This window comes from Echiichthys vipera (assembly GCF_963691815.1).
Source record: "Echiichthys vipera genome assembly, chromosome: 9".
In the NCBI taxonomy this organism is placed as follows: domain Eukaryota; kingdom Metazoa; phylum Chordata; class Actinopteri; order Perciformes; family Trachinidae; genus Echiichthys; species Echiichthys vipera.
This window is the reverse complement of record NC_139834.1, coordinates 6762897-6777223: the sequence shown is the minus strand read 5'-3', so window position 1 is coordinate 6777223 and position 14327 is coordinate 6762897. Positions and strand designations below refer to the sequence as shown.

At 40.6% G+C, this 14327-nt stretch overlaps 1 protein-coding gene across 1 annotated transcript in view; it reads left to right on the top strand.

The window, feature by feature from the left end:
• LOC310951981 (uncharacterized protein) overlaps positions 1-13821 on the top strand; it is a 28899-nt gene extending 15078 nt beyond the window's left edge. Inside the window, exons 6-11 of the mRNA XM_083920468.1 lie at positions 1375-1429; positions 2801-2898; positions 6386-6472; positions 9302-9374; positions 9683-9778; positions 11080-13821. Of these exons, the coding sequence (XP_083776594.1) occupies positions 1375-1429; positions 2801-2898; positions 6386-6472; positions 9302-9374; positions 9683-9778; positions 11080-11252 (582 nt within the window). The 3' untranslated portion in view covers positions 11253-13821. The remainder of the gene's footprint in view (positions 1-1374; positions 1430-2800; positions 2899-6385; positions 6473-9301; positions 9375-9682; positions 9779-11079) is intronic.
• The last annotated feature ends 506 nt before the right edge of the window (positions 13822-14327 follow it).

Below are 14327 nucleotides of genomic sequence, written 5' to 3'. Positions count from 1 at the left end.
GGTGTATTTCTGTGGCATTTACAGCGCTGAAAACTTTTTAAGAACTACGGAGAAAATAAGGGAGTTTTCGATCAAGTGGACTGGCCCAAAATCTTCACTAGCTTGTCAACATGTATTAGAAGAACGCTATGGGTAAAAAAAACCCACATCAAACTGTTCTTGAAAATGTTTTTAAAAACTCTACGCCAAAGCTTGTTAATCAATCTGCTGCAGTTCGTTTCTCGTTTAGTTGTGATAAAGCATTACCAAGCATGATCAAAATAAACCTCATTTTTATTAATTAACTCCTACCTTAGTGTATCCATTTCTTTTAAAGGAAAGTATTACAAAAAAAACACAGCCGGCCCATGATGTGACCCTCGCCTTGGTCAGTACGTGGTGGTCCCTCAAGAGTCTCCCGTCACGTACTGAACATCCATCACAGTTCACACACCGACTTCATGGCTCAACTTTAACCTACTGTACTTCCTGTAGTTATGGGTGCACTCAGTTTCCTGTACAAGAGATTTTTACTGGCATGTCAGGTCCGTTCACTTACAGGTTAATCTCCAAATAAACTGGTTTAGATATTCTGGTTTACCTGTTTACAAGTTAAGGGCAGAACTAAGGGACAAAGAACCTTTTGAGCAACTCAGGAAGTTCATTTTGTACTACTACTACATCTTCACTATCACTAGTTGACAAAAAAAGTCCCCGGCTAGTTTCCACTGGTTCAGGAGCTATCAGCAATGAACACTTGTGATGGTCAACTTTTACAACTTCAGTACAACTTCATTCACACACATTTGAGTGTCTCTAAACAACAGTATGACTTGTTTATAAAAAGAGCAAGATAGAGCTAAAATAAATGAATAATGAGGGAGCAAAGTGAGTGAATGAGAGAAATAAAACTGGTGGTTATGATCTAGAGGTAAAGTAAATAACCGTCACACACACAGATCATTGCTATTGTGAAGGGAGGAGCCCTCAGTCTCCTTTCATCTAGTCGAACCTCAATGTCACGCAACAGTATATACAAAAAAAACCATGATGTTCACCTTGTGTTTTTGTTTCTTCATGTGTGAACAAATATTTGTAGGACTACGGTAGTTTCAAGTTCTTAGTTTAGTTCCTTTAGACAATTGTTTTCTGCCCTGTTGGACTCAGCGATCACTTTGGGGGGGTGCAATGTTACCAAAACTGATAGAATTAATAACCTAAAAACAAACAAATAAGACCCAAGTTACAATAAACCATAATTATTTTTAATGCAACGTGAATACAAAGTGAACAAAACCAAAAAAAAAATAAATGAAAAACTTCAATAAAAACAGTTCCATGTGGCTGATCTCACTAACATATGCTTTTGTGTCTTTTTCTGGGGGATACAACCAGGACTTCACCTCGGTGAGTACTCGATATGGCACTTGGGGAAAAACAGCTACAGACTGTGAAGCCCCTTCCACACATGCACCGCAAACCTGAAAATAAGACGACGTTACCCGGTGGAGTTGTGCGTTTTGTGAGACAGCAAATGTCTGAATTACTCGAATCAGACATCAAACACACTTTACCCTGTCAGCTTCCTAGTACACAGTCTGTGAAGTGTTCGACTGAGCCCAAAGTGTGAGAGTTCACAGTACGAGCGGGCGTGTTGATGACGTGCTTATCATGTGGCTTGCGCGGAACTGGAAGAAAACAAACAAACAAACCCAAACGATAAAATCTTACTGGAGAGATAATGAAAAACGCAGCGCGCTGCAGTGAAAAGTCAAAGCAAACCGACGTCACGCTGCAGTGGCCAATCATGTAACCGATGATCAGCCTTGTCAGTCCATTATTAGGATGTGTGAGAGTCCTGTACAACAGTAAACATCTTGCATATTTCACTGTCACCACAAAGTTTTAAAAAACAAAACACAAGCATTTAACTGCCCGGGAGTTTGAGCAACAGCCGACTGTTTCCAGCAACAAGAAGCCCAAGCCCTCCGTGTCCATTTTCTCTCTTTCTTCGTGAAATGAAGCTGCCTTTAAGTACAGTCTGAAGTATCAAGATTATAACAATGATCTGAGGGAAAACAATAGCCATGTGCGACGTTATGGGGTTAAAGAACACAGAAACATGCCATTTAAGTGACACTCGCACCGCTGCACAACCCTGCAGCAATTGGCCAGAGCTGCCTGAGGCTACGTGAAGTGAGAAGGCGTCTGACACGGACAAGCTCCTGTCGTGTGCTACATGTGTGAAAGGGCAACTTAGAACAATGTCATATGACATGACAATGTTCATATGAGAAAACATCTTATTGTTGCATGTTGTGGTTTATGTGCAGTTATTATTATTGTGTTGGATGTCTGTTCATTGTTGTTGATTTTTATCTGACTTAAAGCTTCTTGTTTTCTCGTTCTGACACACCGTGGCTCCTGACGCTGTGACCATGACCGTCCTTCTCAGGGGGTAAGTGGCCCCAGTGTGTAATGACTCTGAACACCGACTTCAGCCTGTTGGTTCAGCAACAGCTTGCATCAGAAACTATCTCTGTGTTTCCGGATCTTTCAGAATGCGATACTCTTCACACTTGCTGTTTTGCTCGTATAACTTTCACAAGCTCATTCTGCCGAGACTCTTCCCTTAATAGCATTCTGAGAACTCTGTGTTAAAACATCCAGATCATGCATTTCAAAGGTCCACTATCAAAAGGATTATGAAAGATAGCTTTTTAGCTCCTGTGCCCCCCTGACAACCCAAATCCTTTTATTTGTCTCCCTGTGCGCTTAAGAGATTTGAGCTCATGTTTGTTGTCCCTCCCCTGTGTCACAGTTCTCACACTGTCCTGTGGCCATGGCAGACCACCTTCTAAGAGTAGCCCTAAGCCTCTGCCATCCCCACCCGGACAAGATAGCATGGCCGCCATTGAAGTGTAGGGAGATGTGGGGGGGGATTAAGGAGAGTCTTATTGCCCCACAAAGACTTCACCCACTTAAAGATAATCTGAAAGTAATAGAGCAGGCTGGGATTAATTGTAGAACAATGCTGGTTGTGTCCCTGGGAAGGTGCTAAGTCCCCCATAGGCCTCTTTGATGTTCCCTTTAGCCCTTAGCCTTTCCCTGTTCTGCAGAGGTGGATGCTTTTCTAGAGATAACGTACTCAGATACCTAGCATCACAAGACTCCTGAGAACCAGTCTTTAAAACCAGGAGTCATTATATTTGATGTGCATTTGTCATGTCCTCACTTTGCTTGCAACAGAAGTTATATGAAGTGTACCAAATACCCGGCTCTAGATCACATGTTTGACCAGGACTGAAGGGATTACTCTTCATCCAGGACTTAAGTGTTTCCTGTTCCCACCAAATGTTTGTCGGGATCAGGTGGTTTTCATAGATATGGACTTCAAACGGCGGTTTAAAATGTGAAGTTGCTTAAAAGTGAAGACAGGTCAGAAAAGACTGCACCTAAAGTGTCTTTTCTCTCCTCCTGCTCCCCTTGTGACGTGGGCCCCTGTTCCTGCGGTGACCGACTTCCTCTGACACCCAGTTTGTAAGTACATCATTAGCCCATCACTCCTCTACGTCTTTCCTCCATATCAAATGTCAGAAACACTGGCCATTGTGTCACCTGCCCCTCTTTGGCCACCACTTCCCTCACTGGGGAGCGCGTGGCGGGGACAGGGACGTCCCTGAGTGATTGGCCTCCCCAGTGGGCAGGAACAGAAACGAGAAGCGCAGGAAGGGAAGACGCCGCATCCTGTTCAGCGTCGTCCATCACTCCTGCCCACCGGGAGACCGGCCGAGCCGCCTGTCAAACAGCCAATCTGTCTTAAGATGTGACAGGGGACAGACAAAAGAGATGGAGATACTTGAGCCAGACAGCATCTATCACAATATGTCTCTCAGACGCCCGACACACAGGAGGTGTAGCTACCTATCGCTCCTTCAGTCCCATCAGTGGGTACAAGCAGACATTTTTCTCTCGCCAGCTGTTGGACAGGCTTGTTGTGCCACGATTAGCACAATTAGCGTCATAGCCTCTAACCACAAAAGGACCTTTGTGCTGTTCAAGCAGCGTGCTAGGCTCAAGTTTGTGCCTCTCGTGTATTATCACCACATTCGAGTCACACAGCTAAACATCTGTTTCTCTGCCAAAATAAATGCCAGCTGATGTCGTTTAACACACACTTTCAGCTGCTCAGAGGGTACTTCCAAGATCCTCAAAGACTTTTCTAACTTTGGGGATGAAAAATGATTTTGTCCATCACAAGAAAAAAAACAATATTTTAACCTGAGCCCAGGTAGCGGGAGTCAACATGTGTGAAACAAGTTGGCTTCTTTATGATTTCGCCACTGTAACAAAGGGTTTTTAATATTTACTTCCTTGTTGCCATTTGTTCTCACAAATCAAAAATATTAACCCATAATTTTGTATTACAATACAACATTGATTTAGAAAAATATAACTAATATCAAATGTTTACATCTTGGTTAATATTGGATAAATTAAAGCAGGGACACAGGTCATTTCCAGATACCGTCTTTGTTTAGATTTGCTTAAAGAGGCACAACTTGGGAAACAGGTTTAAAATATTAATATTTAGAAGTCTTTGAGGATTCTGGAAACACCTTCAGAACAATGTCTGTCTGTGTTTTTCGAAGACTGCCATGTTTTTGGAAGCTTAGCTCTGTGACTCAGATGTAATGGAGATACTGAACATGAGAGGCGAAAACTGGGGCTGGCTATAAGTCAGACGGTGTAATTTCAACATGCTGTGAAATCAAACAGCTTTGCTATGAAGGAACACTTCAAAATGACCATTTGTACATCAATTACTCCCCGTGTGCTTCCTTGGATTAATGATGAAAACGAAGAATCCAAGAGCAAAAAATCAGTTTAGAAACTCTCATGCAACTCGTGCAGTATAATCCAAGTCTCGTTTATCCAGTCGTATGCTCAGTACTTTCCAAACACATTGAAACACATGCAGGTTTTTTTTTTTTTTTTACCACTTCCACATAAAAAGGTTCACACCCGTACAGGTAGTGCATCTGCGCAAACTTCTTGAATGAGAAATGGAAGTGTTTTCATTTTAAGGTTTTAGCAAACACTCCATTTATCCCTCAGCTTCTCTGTTTTCTTTATTTTGACCGGGATGGTATGGGACAAATACAGTCTTTTTTACAAATTCAACTCAACACATGGTGAATAAATTGATATACAAATTTCCCTAATTTTAGGGTGAAATATCTCTTTAAGGATATTATTTAAACCAGGTGTGATTCTGTTCACGAATGTAAAACGATTTCAGAAGTTATTGATGTTAAAATGTTCCAACTGTGTGGTAATAGTGCCTTTAGCAAAAAATTCTGTTTACTTGGACCCAAAGTATTTTCATTTTAGAGTTGCATGAAAACCTCCAACTCAACAACTTTTTAGTAACTAACAAAAGTTCTTTTCATTGTCCAATCAAGAGTTGTAAAACTAAAATGCCCTGTGTTAACAAAAGTGAAAAATGATTTGTTTATCCGCCCTGTGATCCGGATCAACTCCCAAATGTACTGTGTTCTTCCTCGGCTCATGCTACACCCTTCCACCAAGTTTCAGAAAAACGGGGCCACGAGTTCGATCCTGCTGACTAACAGACAAACAAACTGAACTGAACACACAACCTCCATGGCAGAAGTAACAAAGATGGAGGTCAATAGGTTTCAATCCCTCCACAGTTAATATGCAACTCTGATGGTCATTGTTTGATTCACTGTTATGGGTCAGACTCAGAAGGAGTGGATGTGGTTGTTTAGCCGACATCTGCACCTTCGCTCTGTTTCACCTGTTGATAGCCCATAATTACGCAGCTTAAAGAGTGAGAGAAAGCGCTGGAGATCACAGTTCTAGTCCGACAGGTGGATGTGGTTTGCATGTGCGTGTTTTCGGTGTGTTGTACGGACATGTCTATTATTTTCACACATGTTGGAGTGTCTTTGCATGTGGACATGTGGGTGTATCTCTTCAGTGTTGTGTTGCGGGGGCCCATGGTTTCCCTCCTTGACGTGTGCTGACAGTAGTGCGCTGATGTCTGGGTGGGTCTGCAGGTCACACTAACATCATCAATCTTCCCCCCTGTGACAGGCGGCCGGGCCCCCCAACTGTGGGCACAGTGCTGTGTTGTTTTGTAATTAGGCTCTGTTAGATGGCAGGAAACCATCTCTCCATCCCTCCTTCTCACCATCCCTCCATCCGTCCACTCCCCTCTGTACACAGCTGGCCCTCTGCCCTCGCACGGCCAATAAGAAGCTCCGTTTAGACAACTTGTAATGATGCTGCAGCAATTGGCATGCCTGACGATAGTGCAGAACATTGTAGAAGAAGACGTGCACTTTATCGGTGACTCTTCTTTTCTTATCACACACAGACAGCTCTGCATTGGGCCGCCAAACACGGCAACAAGGACATGGCCGCTCTGGTGGCTAACGCAGGTGCCGATGTCAACACCAAATCAGTGAGTGCATTAATATTTCTTCCATTTTATACAATGAGATTAAAGGGGCACTCCAGCTATTCAATACGCCACTTCAGTGAACTAGGGGGATTTATGAAATGGTCAAAATTCAACAAACAGTGGACAAGATATCCTGATTTTCACTCCTTAACATGGGTTAAGGTCCAAAACCACTGGATCCTACAGTTCCCATAATGCAACTCAAAAACTTCTATGAATAGAGTTTCTTACAGTGCCTTTCTACTTTCTATATTTTGAGACAAATCAGCATCCACTACAGCTGTTTTAATTAGAAATTGAAACCTAAACAACAATTACTTGTTAGAATACAAAAAATCTATGGCTCTTTGACTAGGACTTTTTCTAGTTGTAGTCTCTGCCTTTCTAAAAACATTTACAGCATTCAGTCATATGTATCCTTCTGTCTAAGATAAATATGACCCCTCGTCTTACGCAATCAGTGCATTTACATGCACATCAGTAACCCGAAAATGGTCATTCACTGGTTAAGGTAATAATTGGATTATTGAAGTTCCCCTTGTTTACATGAGCAGGGGTTGAATGGGAAAAATGACGGAGTAACTCCCCCTTCGGTACAGTAGGTGATGCTCCGCCAACACACAGCTGGACTAAATATATTTTATATCACGGTTTATTCTATCTCCAGGTCAAGAGCCCCTGCCGCCGAGTGGGGAGGGGGAGTTATAACCCCCGGTGTTTGCGTGGACCGGAAACCTGATATTACTCTAGTTAAGCTGTTAACGTGCATGGATACCCCGGTTACTAAAGGAGTTATCCCGGTCTATTAACCGGGGTATGAGAACACTGATTTTACCCGGGGTATAGTGTGTACATGGTGTTTTGAGAGACTGGAGTATGCCCTTAACCCGATTAAAACTGCATGTAAACGCACTGATTGACTCGTTTAGTCGCTTCTGTTAAGCTGTGACTGTGCAGCAATAGTCTAGGGTTTATGGGAAATAGAGTTAAGAAGAAATTGCTTCATCACAATAAAACATTAACATTAAGAACACACGGGCAAACATCAGCCAGAGATAAAGACAATCAGTTAATCGATCACAGGCCATTTTCTCCACGGAGTGTCACAGAAAGTCAAGTCACACATCTAAAAAGAAATACACACTTGGGAACATAATTTACACAGAAAATACTTTGTCAACTCACATGTTTACAAGCACAGTGAAAAACCCTCAGTTGTGTCTTCCAAGTCTCCGCTCACACAAGGTTCATTAAAGGCTGCAAAAAACTGAAATATTAAAGAAACAACAATATTGGATCATTTTTTTGTTTTACCTTTGTGTCCTTATCTAAAAGTGTAACTACAGTTACACCACATGGCATACTATTGAGAAAGACTAAATGTCCTAATTTGTCACACTCCATGCCCTCAGTTGGAACCACAGACTTAAGGCCACATACTGTATCTGCGAACTGTGGTACTCTCCATGATGTGTACCCTGAACTTTATCTGTCAAATTGGAGGAGTACTCCTTTAATTCTAGAGCCCAATGCAGTTGGTTTTTCTGTGCACAGTGACTGATTTATTCCTGGTTTTCTTGTTTCTTGCAGCATGTGAGTATCCAGCTTTTTTCAGGATACAGTGACGGGTGCGTACAGTAAGTACTGTGAACTGGTTACAACAGGACAGCAACATGGCGGCTGGTTTCTTCTTCTGTGCTCCTCAGTGATGTAATGCTCCTAAATGATCCAGCTGTGCAAAAGTATCACAGCAGCACGTGTTGTCAGGCTGCAGGAGTACTCTGCTAATAAATCATGTCATGTCATGTTAATTGTTTCCCAAAACAGTGCGCCTATGTGCCAGCATGCACCACTCAAGAACTATGCAATTTTCAGAGAATTACCAAGCAATTATGTTTTTATCATTATCTCATGTTTCCATAACCTTTTGCTAATTTGTATATATTTTTTTTCCACACTGTTTTCATTGGCTGCGTTTGGGCCTGGGAAACTCTAGGGGGTAGGTACTAAATCTTTCCAGCACTTTGCCACAGTTATCCCCCTGAACTCAACACAAAGTGTCAATTTGAAACTGCCTCCTTTTATGTGTCGATAACATGCCGAGGGTGTGTTCGCACTCCACTTTGCATCACCACTGTCCCTTAAATGAGAATGATTCTTAACTTCAGAATTAGGGATGCACTGATCTGACTTTTTCTGTCCCAATACCGATACCTTTTTTATTTCCCCATTAGGATCCTTTAGCACACACTTTTAACTTACAAGGAAAGGGGCTTCATCATTATAAGAACAGAGGTCGGAAAATTCAGCGATTTATGAACATGTCATCATCCAACGTAGACTATTGACTGAAATTGCTTTAGGGACTTATTTTAGGACTTTTTTTAAAGAACAAATTTGAGAAAAAACTTAAAAGAAGGAAGACATTGGTGATGAGGCCTATAGTTTTACGCGTAAGGCAACATCAAGTTTGACTTTAACATTGCTTTCCTAACTTTGTAAAACAAAATGTTATTAATTATTACAATAATAAATCGTGCACCAGCAATAAATCTTCAATATTAACAGGATTTACAAATCAAGTGTAAACCTTTTAAATGCAGCAACACATTAGCCAAAATGTAAACAGCATTTCAAATTCCAGTAAATAATGTATATATAAGCATAGAACAGTATAGAATAGATCATGTCACCGATGTTTGAGTCAGTATCAGCCCCATATCCGATACCAGTGGATCCATATTCAAAATACATATTTTTATTTGCTGTATGCATGTTTTCCTTTTGTTTAACACTTTGTTACTGTTTAACTCTGTTTTTCTTCTGCAGGGATATACACCTTTACACATTGCAGCATTACATGGTCATCGGCATATTCTAGACCTGCTCATAGTTACATACGGTAAAAATCGCTTCCATTTAACCTTTACAGCAGCACCATTAATGCACAATAGACGTGTTGTTCAGGCCCATGAGTACTTTGAGTTATAGATCAAATACATGATTGAAAAAAAATCATAATTTTGTGTATCTCAACTGACTGATTTAATGTTAAATACATTACACATACATTTGTGTCAGTTTAAGAGTAACGGAGGGTAGTTGTGTTTATCTTTGGATCATGGGTTGTTTCTTAAAGCTTTAGGTGTAAGAAGTCAGGGCTGCCGTGATTAGTCTCAGCTTTCACAGATTTTATTTTTCTCTTATCAGGAGCCAAAGAAAACCTAAGGGACTACAGCGGCCATCTTGCCTGCCATTATCTGAACATCAAAGAACCTGAGGGTCCAGAGGAAGACTGCGAGCTGCGTAAGTGCTTCATATTTCTGCTGCTGAATTACTATTTTTTCATGGATAATAATGATTTAAATAACTAATACTTTTAATCGTTTAATGTTGTTCTTGTTATAGTTCTCTAAATCTGTTGTTGTATTTTATGTACACCTGTGAAGCACCTTGTAACTCTGGCTTTTGAAACACCCAACAGTCACTACATAAAATTGGAGTTGGATAAGGATTTTTAATTATTTAGTCACTGGAGTTGTCTGACCGGAGCACATATTGTCATTTCTTTCATTTAAATTTTTTTGCAAAACAGTAAAAATAAGCTATTTTTCTCGAAAAGAAGAGTTCAGCATTTTGGGAAAAGTTTGACGTGAAGATCGATGCAGCTGTCACGTCTGAACACCAAATAAACTGAAAAGATTGATACCATGTGATTTCCTTCTGCTGATTACAAAGCTGCTGCCTCAGTGATGACGGGCTGCTGTAAGTTTTGTAAGTCACCAGATTGCAGCAGTTAAAACCCGCTAGACATGTTGACGTGCTACTACTGCGCAGATGTCGATACTCAGCACCATCCGACAGACAGTTGCGAAGTGAAGAAACACTTTTAACTGTGGGAAAATGCCAGTAAATATAATATAAACCAAAACTACACAATCAAACTTGTTCCGGCAGGAATGTTTTCTGTAAATTACATTATTGCAGTTGTTTATCTTTTACATAAACTGCTACACGTACCTAACTAAATGCTAATGTCAAGGAATCTTGGTTGCAGATGTTGTTAATTTGCCTTCATTTTCAGACCACCTTCCTCTCTGGAACTTGTTTGACTGTGTAGTTTTCGATTTAGACGCCTTTACTGGTGATTTCTGATGGTATAAAGTGGTGCTATAATGTACCTCAGTCATCCCACTGCTGACTAAGTCACATGTAGCTACATGCTTACGTCAGGGAAAACTATAATCTTGGCTGTCGATGTTGTCAATGATCTTATTCCTGCTCTTGAATGTTCAATTCTGTTGTTTTTGGTGGTTTATTGGTCCATTTCTTACTGTAAAAAAGGGGAATAATTGGCAGTATACTCTGTTATACTGCAACAATGCATCTCACAGGTATTACCTAACCTGGCATCTACCCCACACTGCTTCATTTGAAGCCACAAAGCTTCGTAAGGCTTCATCTGCCCAACAATATTTCTCAAACTACTCCTTTAATTGATTTTCTGTCATGTTTGAAATATGTTTCCTAAAGTTTAGTTTAGTTTATGGTGATATTGGAAAAATAAGTTTTCCCTATTTGTTTATCTTTTTTTTTTGCGATCTCAGAGTTTCAAGTCACTCAGGCCAGAGAACGGAACAGGAACAGGAAGCTGGCATCGTTGTTTCAACCAAAGAAGAAGTGGGGCTCAGCCGAGGAGCTGGCTCCTATAGAGGAGGAGAGGGCGGCGTCACATCAGCTCATCGTTCCTGCGTACAGACCCAGAAAATTCTCCCGCTGAGAAAAACAAGGCCAGACAGGATTTCTGCTAGTTCTCCTAAACTCACACACCCGCTTCATATATAAGTTTATGTAGATTCGTTACAGACACGTTCACACGCTTGCTCTCGCACCATTACAGCTCATCCCAGTACCCAACCAGACGCTTCAACATTGAATAGGAGGTGATGCAGAGGTTGCTATTCTTATATGTGTATTGCTTATATTTATACTTACCATAACAGTATTTCTTGAATCCTTTAAATGTTAATGAATGTTGCTTGATGTTACTTATGCCTTAAAAAGTGAGCTCAAGTGAGCTCAGGCCACGTGGGTTCTTTAAGCTCTTTGTTGCCTTTGTTTGTATTAAAGTGAGCAACATGCGGATGTAAAAGTGTCCAGATGACCGGATCAGATTCACTTTCACTCTCAGTGAGGTGTTAATGAATACGGCTAAAGATATTCTATATTTAAATCACCACACTTATCCTTTATGAAGGAGCACTCTGGTGGCTTGAACTATTAAAATGATTTGTACTTCACACTAAGCTGAGCATTTTCCAAAACATACAATTGGTGAACTGATCGCCGACCTTTTTCACAGCTATTACGCTCAATTTGCAGAGACACTATAAGTGATTCATTATGCCGATATTCATATTGCATTGAATTAATTATTCTAAAAATCACAATAACTGTCAACTAAGGGGGTGTATGAAAGGAGAGGGAGTGAACCATATGTTTCACTTTTTAAAGAAGCAGCAGAGCATTTTTAATTATTATTTTGACTTTGTAAAAAACAGTGTTGCTGATCGGTGATAGTGTAATGAAGGGGCTTTAAAACAGTTCAGTTATTTTTTACATGATTTCTTTGTTTCTCTGTTGCAAAAGGGGAATAAATAACAACAAAGAATATGTATCAGCTATCGACCCAATTGTTATTTGAACATGGGTATTACCCTGCAATTTCACAATCGGTGCATCCCTAATAATTAGGTATTATTTTTCATTTGATTCTTTTTTCACTACAATTCCTCTGGAGGGGAGACGCGACATAAAATATAAATCTGTGGCGAGGAAAAACTAAAAGATCCTCCCCTGCTCTCCCCAAAAAAGTCAAGACCAGCAATAAGAAAAGAACCCATAATCCTCCCGCTCCCTCCCTAATCATTTTAGTATAGCCCCTGATGCCGATGAATATCAGCTGAGTTTGTGATCAGGTCTGCACAATGTGAGGGAAATATCTAATTGAAATTATTTTGACTAATATTGCAAATGATCGTTTTTGCATCATTATACTCATGTTCATTGAAAAATATCTTAAAATGATCGTGATGTGTTTTCTTTCAAGGATCTGGACCAAACAAATATTCTATATTATTGCAAATCTGTAGAATATGACGTGTAGGCCGGAACTTCCCTGCAGCATAACAATATTTGATTAAGAATGCGGTTTTCAACAATTTTCGCCTTTATTTTGCCTGTGATTTGAATATTGCTCTCTTCCGATTCAGACAACAATGGTATCGAGGAAGCAGGCGTCAGCATGGATGCTGCTGTTTCATCTGTGTTGTCCAATCTAGAAAATCTTTCTTCTTTAAAAGAACACCAGAGAACAGCTCTGAAGGATTTTGTTGGTGGAAACCATGTTTGCCGTTTCCCTGCGTCAGTCATCAGCGTCACAGGTTGGTTTCGATGTGAGTGGTTGAAGAAGCACGTCAATAAAGATGACAGACAAGTGGTTTATCCAATCATATGCAAGGATTTTTGATAAGGCCCAGCCTCCTGAAATCACTTTCCTATGGAGCGATCCCAGATGGATGAGGGAAGCAAGAAGGAACCAAATTCATCCGGCCAGAGTCAGGTTATCTGTCAGCTACCTTCAGTTCGTCTGTGCTCTTTGTTATCATGATGATGTTTGCCACTGATGGGAGTTTTTTTTACTGATGGTCTGTCATATCCCTGCCATCAAGTTGCCTTCTGCTCCTCTGAATTAGGTTGACGTCCAGGCTACTTTAGGCTAATCACAGGTGCCCAGCGTGACTTTTGGCCTCTCCAAACTCTCAAAAGAACTCAAACTAACCTTTATCGATCTTAAATGAAGACAGATGTAGCTTATTTCTTTCATAAAATGTTTTCAGAAAGATTTCAGTAAACTATTTTCTTTTCCAAACCCGCCACCTTGTTGGTCTGCTTTGAAATGCGCGAGCAGGCAGCCCACGAGTGAAGCGTTTGTCCAATCAGGTGCAGCCATCGCGGTTGTTGGACGTTTTCTCTTTCTACTTTTTTGTCATCCAGGAGAAACTCTTCTGCCAAAGTGGAGATTGTTTCAAAGTCTCCTGTGCTTCAAAGTGCTATGTTAACTCAAGTTTGCACTGTTACATTGTGACTCTGTATTGTACTGTCCATCTGGTTTGAATGGCTTTTGTTTCGCTACAGAAAAACATTTTCACTGTAACTATTTCTTTATAATTCGGTGCCATTTTAAAATTGAATGTTCAAAATTATTGTATAATCTGCCTCCGTTACATCTTTTGCACAATATTTATATAATGAAGATATTTTGGTATTAAACTGTATTTTATATCAAACTGTTTGGCTGTCTTTTATTCCTCATTCATGCTGTTGTTCTTTCTGTTTTTGCACCTGCATTGTTCACCGTGTGAACACAGTTGTAAGTCGTTGAGTGTGGACGACATCAAACTCTCTGGACTGGCTGCTCACACAGTTTCTCCTTACACAGAGCAGAGAAGAACTTGTGATAATGCTTCTTTTTTTTCTCAATACAAAACCCCAGTTTTTTAAGCTGCCTTTGATCTTACTTTAACTACCTGACTTTGTGGGCTACAGATGGAGTAAATATGGGGCCTGCTAACTCTCCATACGGCTTTAGACCTAATTCCTGATTAGCTGAAAAGGGCAGCACTTGCTTTTGGGTCTTGGATATCAGACGACGCAGAGGGGAACAGAGGCAAGTGTTTTTGTGCTTCATTTTTGAAGCGAGGATGTTTGGGGGATAAGAGGGAGTTTCTGTAATAGATACTTATCTTACTGCCCTCAAGCCCCTCAAACAAAGTCCCCCTCTGAAGAGATTATA